General features: G+C 43.1%; 1 protein-coding gene across 3 annotated transcripts in view; it reads right to left on the bottom strand.

The window, feature by feature from the left end:
* MICU1 (mitochondrial calcium uptake 1) overlaps positions 1–19,714 on the bottom strand; it is a 94,009-nt gene that overhangs the window by 42,640 nt on the left and 31,655 nt on the right. For 2 of the 3 annotated variants that reach the window (XM_066554445.1, XM_066554446.1), the window contains 2 exons: positions 16,066–16,109; positions 3,572–3,686 (listed from right to left, as the gene is read on the bottom strand). In XM_066554445.1, coding sequence (XP_066410542.1) covers positions 3,572–3,686; positions 16,066–16,109 — 159 coding nt within the window. Of the gene's footprint in view, positions 1–3,571; positions 3,687–4,863; positions 4,930–16,065; positions 16,110–19,714 lie in introns of all 3 variants that reach the window. The other variant, XM_066554447.1, reaches the window with a different exon arrangement.

Below are 19,714 nucleotides of genomic sequence, written 5' to 3'. Positions count from 1 at the left end.
CATGAAAGCACCACTGGTGAGGTAAAGGTTTCACTCATGGCAGGGCTGGGGCTGAAGACTTTTCTTCAGCCAGGAATAATATTATTATTATTATTATTATTATTATTATTATTATTATTATTATTATTATTATTATTATTATTATTATTATTATTATTATTCAGAAGTCATGGTCCAAAGGGACCCTGGGGATCCCAGGGTGGGAGAAGATGTCCCTCCATCCCGGGGCCATGCACAGAGCTCAATATCTGGCCAGAATACAATTTCCAGAATTAGATGGCTTGAAATTTATTCCCTATACACAGGACAGAAAAAAAATAACAGAGGTGAGTCTATCCTGAGTGAGAGTTACCTGCTGTGATGGGAGAAGGAGCTGCAGGTCTGCTATGAGAGCCCTGGCAAAAGGCTAATTATTGTGGCTTCAGCCAATGTTCTTTAACCCTCCTGCCAGGAGAATTAAATCCAGACACAGCAACAGTCCAACTGTGGAAACAACACCAATTTATTCTTTAAATGCCCAGCTCTCCTCAGTACCTGTTAATGAAGGCAGAATTAGTGTGCCTTGCAATTTGCTGGGCAATTGCAGTCACTGGCCATGGAAAAGCTCTTTTTCTCCTTCTTCCATTTGTTTTGCAAGTCCCAGAGCAAAAACCTGTTTGGTCAGGGAAGCCATGTCTTTGTTTTCCTATAACACTCAAAGGATCCAAGGGAAATTCCACCAGAATTTGCTCATCTTTCTACCTCTGCCCCAAAACACAAGGAGCAGCTGAAGCAACAGAAACTGTGGGGTTTCCTCAAGGCCCCTCAGCTCTCATTGCCTTTAACAGAGGGCTGACTTTCTGAACAGCTAAAAGCCAATTTATTAGTTGTTTTAAAAGAAAAACATCACAGAAATACAGCAACCAAGGAGAACAGACAGTGCTGGGGTGAGAAATGGCTCGTAAATAAGATATGGTGACAGACTCATTTTCTGAGCAATGTGCAAACAGCTGCCTGACAGCAACATGAAATGAAGCCTCCAGCCCTCTCTCCTCCTCTCACTCCCCATTTCACAGAACTCAGCTGGAGGGAGCTTCAGGTAAAGCTGCAAAGACAACTGAAATGAGGAGTTTGGGGAAGTACAACAGAGCCCTTGGGCTTTTTGTTTGCCAAGGCTCTCGTTGATCAGTTTGGAATGCAATGAGCCAAAGCAGACCATGATGGATCTCTCCCCACCACTCTCCCCCCTGCCTCCCCCCCCAGACCCAACCTCCCACTCCCCCTTTTGATTATCCTGCTGAGTGCTCAATATGCCACCTTCCTTTCCCAATATTTATTTGGGTTTATCTATTTGGTGTAATCTACAGCTCCACCTTGTCCAGATACTTCCTTAATGCTTGGGTTATTTAAACAACACGGGGAGAAAACCAATATCGAGCTGTCACATTTAAGATTTACTTCCCTCATTCTATTTTATTTATTTATTTCTCTGTATTATTTGTTTATTTCTAGGGAAAAGAACCCAATCAGGAACTACTGGATTCCTTCAAGGTAATGTTCACTACTCAGAGAGTAAACCAGTGGGGTGCAACAGTGAGTTTTCTATTTAGCCACAGGGTAAGGCTTGGTTGGGAATTTATTTTACAACAGCACATGCTTTAAAAATGAAACCCAAACTCTTCCTCTGGGGAATCACTGTTTAACAGGAGCTCCAGAAACATTCCTCCATCCTCAGGAATCATTTAGCAAACTCCCCAAATGTCTAAAAGTCAGCCTCAAAGCCTTGGAGTTTTTTTTCCTCCTTTTTTTTTTCTTTAATTTTCCTTTTTGAAAGCTCCTGCCTTGCCCTCAAAGGCCCAGTGTGGCTCCTCAAGGCCAGTTCTGTCTCCTCATTAATCTAACTCCCCTGTAATTGTGGACACACACAAAAGCCCAAGAACAAGAGGAATAAAACCCTGTCCCTCCCTCACAGCCTCCAAAACAAGGCTGGCTGCTCCTCCAACACAAGGTGGTCCTTTTCTTTTATTCTCACAACAAACAATTTAAAGCAAAGCAAGAACAATTTCTCTTACTGCTGCCTGTGGAAGCGCATGAAATTCATTTTGTGCCCTGTGTGCTTGATTAGGGGGTTGTTCACCACCAGCACAACCATAAAAACAAGGGCAAGAGTGTTTTCCAACCCACACTCAGTAATGTGATAGCAGAGGTTTGAGAGTTCATTGTCATCTGTGGAGGCTCAGATGAAAAGCCCTCATGACACAAGTGAATACCCCAGATCATTTTGGCACAGCCCAGATGAATGTAAGAAAGGAACTGCAAAGGTCTTAAGAGCCAGTTTGGAGACTCAGACAAATTTAAAAAAGCAAATTAAAGTCATAAAACAAATTCCCTTTGTTGAACCAGCTTTATCTCTCTGTTTGTTTTCACAACATGAAGGTCACACACAAGTCTGCCCCCACCAGGTCCATTTGACAACAAACAAGACCTTGAGCATTGCTGCTTGCCAGGAATAGATCCTCAGCTAATGAAGAGCTGCCTCTCCTGTCTCCTGTTACAACATGCAAGAACATGGGGGGAGAATAAAGCACCTGTTGCTGTGACAAAGCATGAGGGACTAACCCAGCTGACTCCCTGAACAGCACTGGGCAGGCAGCACTGGGCTCTGCAGGTAACTGGGAAGCACCCGCTTTTCTAATTGCACAAATCAGGTCAGCATGGAATGGATACTTACAAGATTAGATGGCCAAGTTTTCTTTTTTTAAATCTAAAAATAAAATGTCTCAAGTTTATTTGGACAGTGGCTTATTCCCCCCTTACCCCACATTTACTAATGGGGCTGAGAAACTGCCATTGACTTTCCTGTTTATGATACAGCACCTTCCAAGCAGTCAGAGAAGCTCTGCAAATGAGGTTTTGAGCTTGACTTCCACGTGAAGAAAGTCTAGAAATGCCATTTGACATTATCAAAGGCTTCAGTTTCACTGGTTCTTGCCAGCAAAGCAAACTTCTCAGTGCTGGCACTGGGAGTGCAGACAACTTTGCTGGAACAGATTAGCAGATCATGGAAATATCACAAATGCAAGTCAAGGGCAGCAGGGTGAAAAGACAGAAGGTATCTAATGATACTGGTTGAAATGTAAACAGCTTAACTTCTCTCCTCATTGGATTACATCACTCACAAACCCGAGCTCACCCAAGTGAAAATACAGCTGGAAAAGGGAGTTTGGAGAGGTGAGAAACCAGTGAAAAGCTGGAGATCTGTGTTCATCCAAATCCAAGAGAATATCACATGAACACAGCTCAAGAACACATCTCCATTTACAGATCTGAACAGCAGGTCAAGTGACTCATTAAAAAAAAATTTGTCACATTTCAAAAAGAGAAATAAATCTTTAGAAGTCATCAATCTCCTTGTCTTCCCAAAGCACTGGAAAGCTCAGGCTAAACCAGATCAAGCAACAGCAATTGCTCAACTCGAGTTGCAGGCAATCCAGAAGGCCTTTTAGGGAAATGCATATCAACAAGCTATTGCTTGTGGACCCTGAAAACTTCAAAAAGGCAGGAATTACAGGGAAAATCCCTGTGTACTTACTGGAAAGGACGGTGGTGAGGAAGATGTAGTCGGAGAAGGAGATGAGGCCGCATTCTCCGAGCGCGTAGAAGATGCTGTCCTCGTCAGCAAACTTCTCCCTCTCCTGGGACAGCTTCTGCTCATCCAGCCCAGCCACACCCCAAAGAGAGCACAGAAAGCACCAGGTTAAACACAGAAATGAAAGGTTTGATTTGTATCCTTAGCACCAACAAGCCATTCCATGGACACACACACCCCTACTAGCTCCATTCATATCTGGTGGACCTTTCCCAGCCTTTGGATCTGATCAGAAGAGTTCTGCAAAGATCAGTGCTTCCCCATCCCAAATAGGATAAGGAATTGCATGGGATTCCTTTGTTGGTTCAGAAACAAAAACTACTATATTTTCTGTTTCCAGCTGAAACATAAATATATTTGCTTATTATTACATTATTATGGCCAGTTTGCTTAAATCTTTGAGATTAGTGGTAAAAATCTCAGACTTTAATACAGGATTCAAAGAGGAAATTGTATTGCACTGACAGCTTTTTAGTTAGACCCTGTTGTAAAAAGGAGCCAAGAAAGGATTATTTGGCATGAATATAAAGTCTGATCAAAGTTATCCAAACTGTGTGTGTGTGAGCTCACAGGGAGGACCAGCCTGAAACCAAACTCAATCTCCCTCTTGCTCCAGTTCTTTTCCATTTATCAGCTCACAGTATCTTACTAAGCTAAAAATCTGAGTCCCTTTGATCTGCAGAACCCCCAAAGGCTGCAAAGGATCCATAAAACTGTTAGGGAATCCACACTGGTGACCCACTTTAAGGACACAGCAGGAGGAGGCACACGCACACACAGAGGAGAATTCAATTAATACACAGGAGAGTAGGGGTGGGTGAGGTTATTCCATGGAAACCAGGCCATGCAAGCACACACAGGCATGGTGAAAGCAAGGCTGGATTTAGGAATGGCTTTAGGAAAAACCACCAACAAACACCACCACAAGAGGGTCCAGCTACACAACTGTCCCCCAGCGTTACCTCGGTCTAGCGGAGATCCCATCATATACAAGATAAAGGAAAGAAAACTGGTTAACCAACAATAACACAAGCAGGCAAAACATCACATCAAGTTGAATGGTTAGGCTTGCCAAAAGCAAGGAAAGTCTGGAGCAACCAGGTGGTTGCTGTGACTGGAAGCCTATGGAGATACCCCAGCAAGTGTTAGCTCATAGCTTCTCCACTGTCTGTAGCTGATGTCTCTCATCCACCTCAAGTTTTTGGGGTTTTTTTCTTTTTTGAGAGAGAACTCACCATTGTATGTGATTGCAGAGTGGGGATGAGCTCAGCTAATAATTTAGATGAAAATTTAACCTGTATCTGGCTTGGAAACCACAAGAAAAGAGACAAAAATAATCACAGAGATCACAAAAAAAACCCAAAAAAACAAACAAAACAGTTTCCAGGGAAAAAGAGTTCAGTTCTATTGATCACATAAAATTGTTCCCAGTACCTCTGCCTTTACCACCTGGAGAGCACCAGGAATTTAATAAGAGGTGAGTCACTACCAGCAGACAACAGGCAAATAGCCTTCATTGGATGCAAGATAACAGCCAGTTATGATTATGGGGTACCAGGCTGAAATACCATTTCCTCAAAAAATGGTTTGGCTTCCATTTCCACCAAGATGGATCCAAAGCAAAAAATAACATTGATGCTTATGTGAAGAACAAACATCTGGTTTTCCCCTGAACAAGAGGCAGGATCTGGGGAGAAAGCAGCTCCCTGTGACTGCTGCTGGAGGTGTTGCCAGCAGCATCTCACCTGCTCCTGTGATTTATTGCCTCTCCCTCTGACTGCCTCTCCTGGGCAGCATTGATCATAATCTAGCTATTGGCATCTTGCTTAAAGAATCCCATGAAAAAGTTCCAGAAGGTGGTTTATTAATTTTTATGGGTTTCTTTGCTGCACTTAAAATTCATAGTCAGCATCAAACAGCTCAAAATATTCCTCATAAGAGGAAAGCACATCCACAGATCAACAATAAAAAAGGATATTAAGTTAGTTGGTCTCTGAAATATAAAGACAGATGGGAGGGAGAAGCATTTACCCATTTGTGCCTTCCTTTGAGCAAACATAGTAAAAAAAATGTTATTTATTTATATTAAAACCAGCATCTACTTGTCACTAATCCAGGGAGCACAAGCTGTAACTACAGTGCTCAGCTGCCTGTAGCTTGTGGAGAAGGGAATTTCTCCCCCTGATTTTAAGAGAAAACAACTGTCCTGATCAATCAGATTTTCAGGTTCCCAGCAGTAAACAGAAGCTTTAAAGATTTCCCAGCTCTCCCATTCATTTTCCTCTGTCTCAGTGAGAAGCTGTGTGTTTGACTGCTTTCCATGAACTTTGTGGGAAGCTCACCCCACTTTGGGGAAGGCTCAAAGCATCCTTGTCCCAGGAGCTGTTCCCCACCACCAAACATTGCTGAAAGGAATGATATCTAACCTCCTGGGAAAATAATATAAAATAAATCTATATATTTCACAATAAAGCACAATGTGGGCTGTTGTCACCCCTCAAAGTTCAAGCTCTAACTAACAGCTCAAACCAGTGTTTTCCACACCCACCTTCCTTCCAGCACACTCCCACTCAGCCAGAAAGGTGATGCTTGGTATCAGAACACCCAGGAAAAATCCCTTTCCAAACCTCCACCTTCTTTTAGGGACAAATCATCTCCACAAATGAATTAACCACACCCTTTTGTATCTGAGCACGAGGTAATCCTCAAAGTGTTCAGTTAAAACAGTCAAATGTCTTCCACTTATTATTTTTTTCTATGTTAAATCCACTCCCAAAACCAGAGTAATTGGTTAAGATCATTCAGCACACCCCAAAAAAACCCATTTAAACCAGCATTCACAGGTGAGCAAGCCATGGGGAACAATTGACAATTATGATGTATTTTTTAATCAAGCAGTAGATTCATACTTATCAAGCACACAGATGAGCAGACATCCAAATTAACATGTAAAAGGAAAAAGAAATCCAAATATCTCACTGCTTTTGGCACAAGCATGGCTGTGTAAGTTCAGTGAGAAGCCACCAGTCCAGTCTGAGTGGAACAAAACTTGTGACAGGTGTACAGGCAGATTCTCTTACAGCTCCAGACACTGATGACAGGTCAGAAAACTGACTCAAATTCAAGATACAGAGCTTGCTTTGCCCTTCCCAAGTCAGGCTCCAAGCTCAATCAGCACCAAGATGTGGTTGAACAGATCAATGCAGTGACCAAGCCTCCCCAGAGCCACGTGCTAGAGGAAAAACTCTTGTGCTGCATGCAGGCAACTCCCCAGAGTTCCTTATGTACAGGCTGGCTGCAAAGCACCCAAAGATTCATCACAAACTTCACATCTTCCACCCCAAAACTCATCTGCTGCTGGAGCCTCCCTTAAGTTGAGGACATGGTACAGCTTCCAACAAGGATTGGTGGAAAAACCCCACGGAATCCTTATGTTCCTTGACAAATATTATCTTTATTTTGGATTTTCAAATGGTTTTCTCAGGGCTGAGTGAGGAGTGAAATGTGGTACTATTGAATTATGCAAATCTGAAAAATAAAGGTGTGTTTTTGTACATGGAGGGATGCTTTCTCTGCAGAGGCAGAGATGGGCACACGGTGCTGCTGCTCTCACTCCTAATGCAGGGCTAGAAAAGCCTGACCACCTAAATCCTGACAGCTCCACTTCAGCTGGCACTCCAGAAACTACAGCATTTAATTCAGGATGAACACATCCTTGGGAAATCCCTCAGAGCTGCCAGTTTGGGTTTCCATCTGGAGAAGGAAAGGACATTTTGGGCATATTTCTTCCTGTAACTTACATTTCAGCACTACATTTGCACTTCCATGAACCAAAGCTTCAGGAATTTATCAGCCCAATGTGACCACTTTTGCCTTCCAAAACAACAATAAAATAAATATCCATGACAGATAATGGGTGTTTCTCCAGAATCAGGAAGCAATTCTGTCAATTAGCAAGGGATTTTAGATGAAGAATAAACCACCTTTTATTGACAAACATCATTGTACTTGGTTTGTTCCTTTTGAACAGAAACATCTTCAGGTGACCATTATTGCATTGAGCAAATACAAACCCATGAGTGAAGTCAGCTGGATGCAAAGCAATTCTCTTTCAGTCCCAACTGACCACCTTCAGTTGTTATTATTATTTATTATAAAACATTAAAATAAGACATGTATTAATGTATTTCCTTCTTTCTTATTAACGTATTTCTTTCATGTTTAACTGTAGGCATGTAGGAAAAGAAGTCCTATTTGCCAGCAGGACAAGTGGGGATTATTGCAGCTTTTTCCTGTTGAAAATCCAGGGAAATATATACTAAGAGACTTGGTAACAGACAAGGAAAAACCCTCAATAAATTCCAGTGCAAAACCATCTTGCTGTGGTAATTGAAAATATGAATGCTTTCAACTCTGCATCAAAACACTGAATTGAAAAAAGGAGGAGTTTAGACTGCTCATTTTTTTAAGATTTAAACCTTAAAGAGTCTAAGCCATGTATCTAGAGATTTCAGGCACCTCACTTTAAGAAAACTGAATAAAGAAATAAAAAGGCTTTCAGGATCAGATTTAAAAATTGAGCCTTTCAGCCCAAATGTTCCAAAGTCCTCTAGGGAAAAAAAGATAGGAGAGGTCCCACTGCACTATGAAACAAGGACAAAAATGGGACTTGGGGGGAAAACTGAGGGATTTAGGAGGTTTAAAATCAGTTCCATAATGTGGATGCAAAATAAGTAATTTTAAATGCACCACTTGGCTTTTTTATATCACTTTTTCTACATCATTAAATAAGAAAAAAGTGTTTGAGGCTGTGATGAAAACAGCACAAGGATCTTTTGAAACTCATAAACCTCTTTTAGCCATGGGAAAGTTCACATTATCTGGAGCCACTAGGAATGATAATTTGCTATGAAGTCTGCACACTAAAACAGGCAAACACAAACAGGCTCTCCATGGCAAATTGTGGTGGCTGAGTGCTGACCTAAGAAAATGCTTAAAATTTACTGTTGGCAGATAATACCTTTCAAGAGTACATTTTAATCAAAACCTTTTGATTTTGGGGGGTTATTTTATCTGTGTATCTACAGAGGGGCACAAAAATACAGAGCTGGACATGGGTGAGGTTGTCCTGCTCATGTTCTCTCACTCTACATTTGAGCACATGCAGAGAATGAAAACCTGGGCAGCAATTCTTACTGCAGGTGGACTCCTGTGACTGGAAAGAGAAATCTGCATTCCCTCCCTTCCAGCAAGGCTGTAAATATTCAAACCACCTTTCAAACAAAGGGCACCTGAAATGCAAGGCCAGCATTCTGCACAACCCAGAAAATCAACAACACAGACTCTCCCAACCCGTGGCAGGCAGCAGAGCCACTCATGCAAGGGAGAAACCCCTGCAGGAAAAGCAAATAGGAAATGCCTTGGAAAAGGGACAGTCTACATTTGTGCTCCCCTCAGCCCTCTGCAGGGTAATGAAATCACATTCTGCAGGACCACTGGGGCATTTTGCATTGAAATTTAATGGGGAGGATTGAAATTGGGGTCCTTGATGGCCCACATCAAGCTTCTAAAATGAGCTGAGCTTTGCCACCTTGGAATTTAAATGGTTGTTTAGGTCTCTGAAGGAAAGTGGGATGCTGCTCTCCCTCATCTCAGCCTGCATGACCAAGATGAACTCATTGTGTTGCTCCTTCTCTCAGGCAGAAATCCCAGTGTGAAAGGACACCAGGAGGAAAACAATAATTCTCTATAAAAAGTGATTATTATTAAACATTGGCTCAGTTGATGAGGTTGGAGCTGTGCACTTGGTACTCACCACCAAAATCTTGTCAATTCTCTTTCCCTGTCTCAGTCCTTTTTTTTTCTTCACCTGCTTCTGCCATCCAGATTTTACCTCCTTTTGTAGCCAGGTGAGTTCAAGCATCTCCTAAAGCTCTCCCTGCCACCCTCTCCTTCCATACTAACACCATGTCACCCAAGGACAGAGCTCTCAGAGCTTTGTGTCCCTCAAGTATTAAGCATTAAGCTAACACAAGCAAAACTAGCAAAGAAATTAAAGCCAGAAATACCCCAGAACCCATTTTTGATTAAAAGACTGCCTACACCCACTGAGGGCCTATTACCAAGTTGTTTATTTTTCCTTAACTTTCCCTGTGGATTTCATTAATGTCACAAAGCTGCAGAGCAAACTCAAAGTGCTTAAAGATATTTTCCTCTTTACTTACTAATATTGAATGAACTCCCCTTTGGTTTCTAGTACTTTTTTCCTACTAAACATTTTAAGAACAACAACAACTAAATATCGACTACCTAACATATTCTTTAATACAGTTCACTCCACATAATTCTGTAACTTGAAAAACTCAAGTTTGCAAATATAGCCTTTTCCAAACCTACACACCTTCAAATAGATGACATTTCCCCAAAGCCTTTGGCCAGGGATTCAAATTAACTTGGTGGACTCAAGGGGAAAACACTATTTTCCAACAGAGCCAGCTCTATCACAGTCTCATTGAGCTGCAAAATAAGACAGAAGCCTCAGAGGACACTGTGAAACCAGGAGGGCAGGGAGACACACATCTGAGCTTTGCTCAAAGCAGTTCTGTTAATAGAGCCAGGTATTAATGGTTACCCTGAGGACTGTTCTCTCCACAAGCCAAACTCAGGTGTTCTGAAATAAATCCTGCAGGCTGAGGATCAAGGAGAGCACTCAGAAGTATTTATGAGAGGAGCAGGGGGAAGAGGTGAGCATACACTGTCCCTTTCACATGAAAAGTGCATTTTATGAGGTCTGAAGCACAAACTAATCAAAGCACATGCTGTCTGCTTTGTACCTGCCAGAAATCCTGGTGGGAGAGGAGAGGGTTAGAAAAGGGAAGAAAATGAGGGAATGCTTGGTTATACCAAAAAAAAAGCACAAACCAGAATTAGAATAAAGACAAGTATCAGAGATATTAGCAGCTGGAAGAAACACCTGCCAGGGACCTGGAAACCAGAACAAAAGAGGACAAAGAACAACCAGAGGATTTTAGTAGGAGCCCTGTAGAAACAAGCAGCAGAATTAGGGATACACAAAGATAACAGAAAGTAGAGCTTTGTCAAAGGCAAAATACACCACAAATGTTTGGTAGAGGAGTTAGGAAAGGAAGACACTTGTTCTGTACTCAAAGCAGCCCAGGTGCCCACAGGGATGTTTGTGCACTGTGTTAGAAGAAATTAAGAATTTTCTTTGATGAAATCCAGTTTTATTAAAAACAAACCAAGAAAAGAATTTGCACATTTCAGTGTCCACACAGGTCCCAGCAAACAGAGAAACATCTGAACTAAATGAAGCAGACAGGAGGGCCAAGTTTGGCTGGGAGGGGAAAGCCAACAAGCAAAGAAACCAACCAACATGGACAGGGTGTCAGAGAAAGAAACCAAGAAGATAAAAACATTCTCAGCTCAGCTTTGCTGGTTATCTGCAAGAAACTGCATCTCTGCTTCCACAAAGCCACAGGCAAGGATTTTGTCTCACCACTTCCTTAGAGCCCTTTTAGGGATGGCAGAGGAATGTCATACAGAGCAGTGTAAGGTTATTATTATCCATGTAAGAAGGTGCCTCCTGGTTATTATGCAAATACTACTTGTGCTCAGATCAGAGAGTGCAGGAATTTAAAAGCAGGGAATTTGAAGTTGGACAGTGACATTTCCCATGGATTATGGACCAGAATGGCTAAACACTTCCAGGTGTCTCCAAGCAAACCATAACCCAGCCTCACCAGCTCCAGCTGGGGACACATTCATTCCAAACTCTGTCACAACAGATACTGGCAAGACCCCACACAGTTGGATTTAGAGAACTCCTCACCTGTTTTCATTGCATTTAACCTGGAGAACATCCCAAGTGTCCTCCAAGTGCACCTGCACTTCATGCTGCTCTTTACTGAATTGATACTGGCTTTTGGTAAGGCAACATTTAGAGTTGCATCCTTTGGAATCAAGGTTTCAGAGGCACTTAAACCTCCAGGGAGCTCAGAGCTCTGACCCAGTGTTTGGCTCCTGAAGGACAGCAGGATTTTAGGCTTGAATCACTTGCTGCAAGTTTGGTCTATGGCAGCTTATCAAACTCTGCTGGGAGCATCATGCTCCAGGCAAAGCCCATCCACAGAGCAAAGGATCCCAGAAATTCCAGCTACTAAATCAAGGCTCCTTTCCTTCCCACTCTTTCAAACCTGTGAGCAAGATCCTTCAACCCATCAGAAAAGGATGGTGCATCTACCTCCAGTCCTCTCCTTGAGGATCTTCCCTGAGTACTTATTTCAACTCCTTTGCTCCTGAGATGCTCTTTAAATCATCTGGAAAGAAATCTGCCTCCTAGCAAGTGTTCTTTAATGGACACACACCTTCAGGTCAGGGCAGCTGAAGATACTCATTGCATTGGGCCATGACATGACCCTGCATTATCCAGGGCAAGTGAATTCTAGAGATGTTTTACTGGCACTTAGAGGCACCATTTGAAGTGTTTTCCTTGTCCTTCACCTTGTTTGGCATTACTTTATGGCGTGCCCAAACATCTAGAGAAGTAAACATAAATGCTGGCAGGAAATACTTAAGTCATAAATTTAATTAGAGGGCCTGAAAGCCTCTCTAATTACTTACTGCAGGAGGGGAAACTGTTGCTGGTAGCTCAAAGGCTCTTGCTCTTATTGAGCAGCAGCAAGGAATTCTCCCCACAGGAGAAAAAAGAGCAAGTCAAGTGTATCCTAATTAAACTAATAAGCCATCTAGAGTGGGGCTTTTGTTTCCTAAATAGGCCAGAGGACTCTTAAAAGCACTGCAGCTTACCTCCACCTTTCCACCAGGCTGCAGAGCTGGGGGACACCTGGGAGCTCCTGTGCTGGCTCACCAGGTTGGGGACAGGGTGGATATGCAGCTCACAATTCAGAGTAATTACATGAACAGCATTGTTTCTTTACTTTTTTGAGAGATGAAGCTTGTCAATCATTAACGCATAAGCCAAAAAAATAAACAGAGAGGGCACAAGAAAAGAAAATTTTTAACAAACTCTGCATGACAACTTACGTAATGTTAATGAAGCTTATGCCAGGTTGGATGTGCTAAGAAATCTCTACTACTTAGTGAGAGTATATTCATCACTAAAACATGAGTTATTTCTCCTACAGATGGGTTAAAAATGCATTTGCTTTCCCACTGCCAAATGCAAGAGAGAAGAGACAGTGGAAACACAGCAGACAGACAATCATGGTCTGGGCAGCTGCACACCCTGAGAGTGTGCCTGTTCTCACAGCAGCCTTTTGCTCAGGCTCCATATGAAATGTTTGCAAGCTGATTAATACCTTCTTTCTACTCTGAATGAATAGTAATCAATGCCTCTTTTCCCCTTCTTTGCTGAGCTTGTTTCCCAAGGGAAGAAACCACCACTCTTAGACAAAAATGGAGCCACAGGTTGCCTCCCTGTACACACTCAGCCCAAAAGCATGAGCCCGTGCTGGCACACACATCTGACCAAAGGTTTGTGCTGCCTGAGTGTCTCCAGGGCTTTTGGTCTTGCAAGAGTGAAGAAAAAACATTTAGGCTCAAATTACAAGAGCATTGTTGCCATTAATAAGGCAGTAACATCTACCTCCCTCTCCAGTAACTCTATAAATTACCAGTAGGAAGAAGGAGGGGCAGGAAGAAGAGGAAAAAGTGGATTTTATCTTCTCACCGTGGCACTCAGTCACATGCACAACAAGCTGGCTGGGAAACCCAACAAAAGCACAATACAGAGGCACATCCCTCCCCAAAATCCTTTGGCAAGGTCAGTCCTGATCACCCCACAATGGCCAATTTGTTGTTTTGATGGCAGCTTTGCCTAAATAAAATGGGTTCTGTGAAAGGAGCAGCTCGTACATCATCCCCCTAATGCTGCAGCACCTAGATCTCAAACACACATGCTCAAAAGTCACACAGATGCTACAAACACTGTCCTGGAATATGGCATTAAAATGCAGCTAACTGCACAGACCTTTTAATAACTGCATCTCCTTCTAAACCACTGCTCGCATGCAGACATCACCTCTGGAACTTGGCTTGGAACTCAAATCAATCCTCTTTGCCACTCTTCAGCCAGGGTCTGACCTCTGGATTGCCAGTGCTTTTCAGCAGCACAGCTTGCTTATGTCTGACAGCTCACAAACTCCTTTTTCCTTAAAAAAGGAGAAGAACTTTCTAGTGACCAGGCCTGTTATGAGTACCACAATTCCCATTTCCTCTCTGTAACACCCATAAGGATGCTTAGGGGAACAGGGATGACCCTCTCCCCCTTCTGCCTGAGCTCAGCAGCTCCTCCTGCACACAAAGGCAAATCCTCTCCAAGCAGAGGCTGCTTTGATAGTCCAAGAGGAATGTGTGGCTGGAACCAGGCATGGAGAGAGAGATGCAAAAGGGTTTTATCACTATGCAAGTGAAACTCAGAATGTGTGAGGTCAGCTCTGCAGCACCTCAGTTGTGCTTGGCTGAGTAAAAGCAGTGTTATTCTTTTTTAAATTGGAACCCAAAGCAAGCAACAAAATGAGAACAAGTGGCTGTCAGATCAATCTACTGTCAGCTTCCTTCATTACCAAGGGAGAGCCAAGGCCAGCTCATTTTATCCTCTCCTCAAATTATTTCTCACCTGGACATTACCACTGCCCTAATAGCCACAGCCAGATGTAGCCAGTCCCAAGGTGTCTTTAAGCAGACAGCCAAGCAAACAAGAACCTCTATTCCTTCATTTTCAGAGTACAATGCTTCCAGGGTGTTATTAGGCTGTGGAAAAATCAGGTTCCAGGAGAAGATAATAATAAAGCAAAGGCCACTGCAGTCCCCTAAATCTGCTGCCTCACTTTCAGGCAATCAAACCACAGCACGGAGACATCCAAGTGCAGCAGCAACATCTGTAAGTTATATAAAAATATAAAAAGCTATTTCAGTCTACTACAGGTCAGAGCCCTGGGTGCTGAGGGGCAAAGGAACAGAAAGTTGAGTTCAAAGGATTTGCCTTTGGCTCTTTTAGCCAGAGTGCTCGGGAGCAGGAGAGCGATCAGCAGGAATAATGTGGGATTCAGCACTGCCTCCCTACAAACAAATCCTGTTTATGTAAAGCCTCAGGGATGAGGGTGATAGCTTGACAAGATAAAATGATGAAAGTGAGTGAATGTAAAACAGACTGTCATGAAACCACAGGGAGAAATGTTGGGTATTTTGCAAAGAATATACATCCTTCCTTTGGTTGGGTTGTTTTTTTAAATCCCAAAAAGCAGACATCACGTTTGTGGCAGGGGGGGAAAGAAAACAGGTGTTCATGACACGCTTTGGAGCTTTATGTATCAAAACTAACTGCCAAAATCCACCTCCCTGTTGTCTGTTTTCCAGCAAAGCCCTGCTCTGCTGCCTGGGTAACCACACAGTGGCCCAGTGCTCATGCAGGGACCCCAGGTATTTGATCATCTTGTTGTTACCTGTGCCTGCTAAACACAAACCAGGGAACTGCACATGTTCAGCCCACACTGGGTTTATATAAAGCTTTAAATTCTTTTTTTTTCCCCAGTGTTGAAGCTTCCTGGAAATGCCTGACACTGTGCCAGGTGCACCCTGCAGCAATAGGGGGGGAGATGCTGATGTCCCTTTGAAAGCTTCATTTTCAGATGGTGCAGATGAAAATGCTGCTAAAATCTGGAGGAGCATTGTGTGATGTGATGGAAAATTAACTAACCTGCAGTTATCTGCATCAAGGGGTCCAGTCCTGGGGCAGAGCTGCCTTTAGCACCCCACTGGGATTTACAGTGGGGATAATTAGGTCTGTGGATAATTAGGTCTGTGCTGTCCACAACAAGTGGGATGCTATGTGGCTCCTCTTTCACAGAGAGACTAAACTAGATCAGAATTAAGATTTTATCAATCCCTCTCATGATAGCACAAACATCCAGAACAGTGCTGAGCTGTAGGAAGAACCTGGGCTCAAAAGGGGAACAGAGAAAGGCTGTTCAATAGGGAGGAAATATCTGGGTGGGACACAAAAAAACCCACAAGAGCATCTCCTTCCTTTAGGAATCTGGAGATGAGACTGGGAGGGAAAGGTCCAGTGAGTTTCCCCCGAAATGATTTAACTTGTGGGGCTCTCACAGTCAGAAAGAAGCAGCAAAGAAATGTGATTACAACCATGATTTCCCAGCCCACCAGCATATAGGAAGTGGTAATATTTTGTCTGTAAACATTAAAATAAGGTCCCTTTATAGAAACAATCTTTCTGTCATTACAGAAAAAGCACTGCAATGCTACTGAAAACCAAAATGCTCAGAAGAGAACACTTGACACACTTCATTTAACTTACACCCTCACACAGGTAATAACTGAAGGATTCTAGGTCAAAAAAGCCATTAAATAAAATACATTTAGCAGTGCAATGTGCTCACCTTCCCATCATAGCGTTTCACTATGAACTGGTCCAGGCCCAGGTCTGCAAGAGAAAAAGAAATACTTACAGAAAAGAAAGTTTTTATGGCATAGAATTAAATATTTCTTGTGTTTTCTGTTTGAGAGGACTGGAAAGTAAAATGCACAGTCTGAGTAACATGTGTAGAAAACATAAGGACAAGAGGAAAATTTTGTTTGGTTTAGTACATTTTGTACTTTGTATTTTGAATGCAAAAAGCCAACAAACTCATGAAATCAGAGAAGAAAACCTCCTCCTACAGCAGGGCCAGCAAGAGCTCAGCAGTCAGCACCTCTCAAGAGCCTGAAATACCCTTCCCAAAGCAGATTCCTGCACTATTACCAGGCAAACATTTCACCTGTGACCCTTGGTGCTTTTAATAACACCTTTTAAATGGCCCACAAATGGGAAAAAAAAATACTTGTTCCCATAGTTAATTGTCCCCAAGCAAATCCAAAGCTTGTTCATATCTGAGTATAAAATAAATAGATTTTAAAGGAGATAAGTTTAGATGCATTTGTAAGAAGTGGAGTTCTTTAGCTGGCTTGGAGAAAGGCAAGGAGAGGGATTGTTTAGATCAATAAAGTCTCTGATACCTTCCCAAAATGTTTATTTATGTTGAAGAGGAGACAAGAACATCCCAGCCTTAGCTGAGTTAAGGCACAAAGCCCAGCAGGCTGCACCTAACACCAGTGACTGAAAGTATAAGCAAGATGACAAAAAAAATTCAGGAAGATTAATTATCTGAGCTTTGCAATCCAAAGTGAGGGAGATGCATCCTGAGAAGAGATTAAGCAGAACTCAAGTTGAGCATTTCCAGTAAAACTCAGGAGAGCAGAGGCTGATTTTTGGTGCTCTGAGAAATAAAACCTTCTGCAGAGCGACGTCCCGTGCATCTTCTGCCACTGTTTATGATAATTAGCACATTCTCATTTCAATTTTAATTCGAAAATAAAATGGAAAAACCAAAAGAAAGCCTTCCCCATGCCTGCTGTGTCACCTGCTTTTGAAAGAGGATAATGAAACCCTTCCTGCCTGCTGGAAAGTTTCATGGCATTGTGCAGAAAATGGAATTATTCATTGCTCCAGGGTGACCCCCTTGCCTGTGTGACCCAAAGCAGCTCCAACTCCTCTGCCACCAATTTCAAAGGTCAAGGCAATTGTCACAGGGCTTTCTGCACTTGTGACAATTCCAGCCAGAAAGCACCTCCTCAATATTTCGTGGGCCTGATAACAATGCAAATTGCATATTCATACACTTTTTCAGACTTTAATCTTGTGAATTGTGTCCTTCTCCAAGCTGTGGGTATAAATGCAGTATTAGTGCATTTAGAGGTAGGATTTGTCTGATAAATGTGATTATTTTATTACAGACACTTTATGTGGTCAGAGCTCACCCTGACCATCCATCTGCATGGTGACTTAAGCTGAGCTTATGTCCATGTGACATAATAAAGTCATTTCTCAGGGACACCTCCTTTTCCCATGCCAGGAAATGCTGCTGAAAGACAGATCCCCGACAGCCTGACATTATACATGTACTCATGGAAAGCCAAAAAAAGGACAGGGGTTAAAAATAGCAAGTGAAAGAATGTCCTAATGGCACCTCCTACAACTGGACACTGGGAAAGCACAGAGGTTTCAACAGAGAACCAAAATGAATGGATGATTGTGTAGAGAACAGCAAGAAAAGATAAGCTGGTAACTGTCATTTTATATGTATCAATACCATATGTTTCTAAATAACTATAATAAATATTCATTGAATAAATAAATGTGGAAATGATGGCTCCTGGGCTGTCCCAGCAGGGGTGTGGGCACAGGCCCAGGGCTGTCACTGTCCCCTGGGCTGGCCCTGCTCAGGGACCTCCAGGGCTGGGTCCAGTTCCCCAATCCAGGAAGGACCTGGAGGGGCTGGAGCGTGTCCAGGGAAGGGGCTGGAGCCCCAGGAGGGGCTGAGGGAGCTGGGCAGGGGCTGAGCCTGGAGCAAAGGAGGCTCAGGGGGCCCTTGTGGCTCTGCACAACTCCCTGCCAGGAGGGGACAGCCAGGGGGGGCCGGGCTGTGCTGCCAGGGAACAGGGACAGGACAAGGGCAAAGGGCCTCAAGCTGGGCCAGGGGAGGTTTAGGTAGGATATCAGGAAAAAAATCCTTCACCAAAAGAGTGGTCAAGCACTGGCATAGGCTGCCCAGGGCAGGGGTGATGTCACCATCCCTGGAGGGATTTAAAAGCCATGTAGATGTGGCACTTGGGGACATGGTTTAGTGGTGGCCTTGGCAGTGCTGGACCAATGGTGGACCTCAATCTCAAAATCTTTTCCATCCCAGATGATTCCACCATTGTACTGCACACACAAGCACATTGGCTTCCACCAATATTTTATACAGTCACCCTCCCAGCCATGCACGACAATGTCCCCTCTCCTCTACTGCATTAATTAAGCTGCACACTTCAATTCCTCTGTGAAATTCCTCTTGCATTGATCCTGAGAGAAGAAGGCAATTCAAAAGCTGAAAAGAGGCATTTATGTTCAATGCACACACTTTTACTCTATACATTTTCCTTTTCCCAGGACAGTTTTATTTTCTTTTTTAAGCACTTAGCTGCCTGTTTTTCCACAAGCCTTTAAACCTGACAAAAAAAAAAAAACCAACAAAGAGGATCTGTTGCCTGATGCCTGGGGTCCTTCTTTAAATTAGATAAAAACCCCAAGAAGCTGCAATAGGAATTCAGCATTTGTGTGGGAACACTGCATGGATGAGGACAATCCCAGAGAACAAGGGAAGGGAAGAATGGCAGTCATTGCAGCTCTGCTTTCCAAAAGGCAGAGTGTTGTTAAAGCCACCACTGGATTGTCTCTAAGTGCCACACTCCCAAGACAAACAGCCCCTGGCTGGGCTATTGTTGCTGAGCTGCAGGAACACAGGCTAACAGGCATGTTGAACCAGGAAAAAAGAGCTTTTCCACCTTTCACTGAGGGGCAGGAGCTGAAAAAGCATTCTCCCAGAAGTGGTTGAAAGGATTTCCTCAAGAGAGGCAGCAATGAAAGCCAGGAGTCATTTCAGGAAGATACCAGGCTGCCTCAAGCTTTCCTGGGACACACCCCATGGCCAGTCTGGATCGCAGTGATCACCCAGAGCTTCTCTTGAACAAACCCAGGGTTTCCACCATGATCTGCCCCAAAATACTCTCCTATTTACCTGAGACCCTGCACAACCCCTCACCTTTCCCTACACATCCCTTTTGTTCCTGCAGCCAAGGGCTCTGCACCAGCCCCTCACTGCCAGCAGCATTTCCTGCAATGATTTCCCAGTCAGCTTCCCTGGAATGTTTAACTACCCCTGTTTATTACTCCTACAAATTCTGATGCCACCTACCAGGAGTCCCAAATAAACAGCAGCACTGCCATGGATTATCTAAGCACATAGCACCACTAAAAATGTTATTTCAGAGTAGACTGACACCATTTACTCATCAATACCAGGGATATAGGCTGCCACTTTTATTCATGTGATGGTACTTTCACAGCACTCTAAAAATAAAAATTATTCAATATAAAGCAAAAATTACTTCACACTCACTGCTTGCCACAATGGGGAAAAGAGGGTGTTCAACAGCTGAACCATACTC

Source organism: Molothrus aeneus, chromosome 8 (genome assembly GCF_037042795.1).
Source record: "Molothrus aeneus isolate 106 chromosome 8, BPBGC_Maene_1.0, whole genome shotgun sequence".
Lineage (NCBI taxonomy): Eukaryota > Metazoa > Chordata > Aves > Passeriformes > Icteridae > Molothrus > Molothrus aeneus.
The sequence above is the reverse complement of the archived record's forward strand: the minus strand, read 5'-3'. Positions and strand labels throughout refer to the sequence as shown.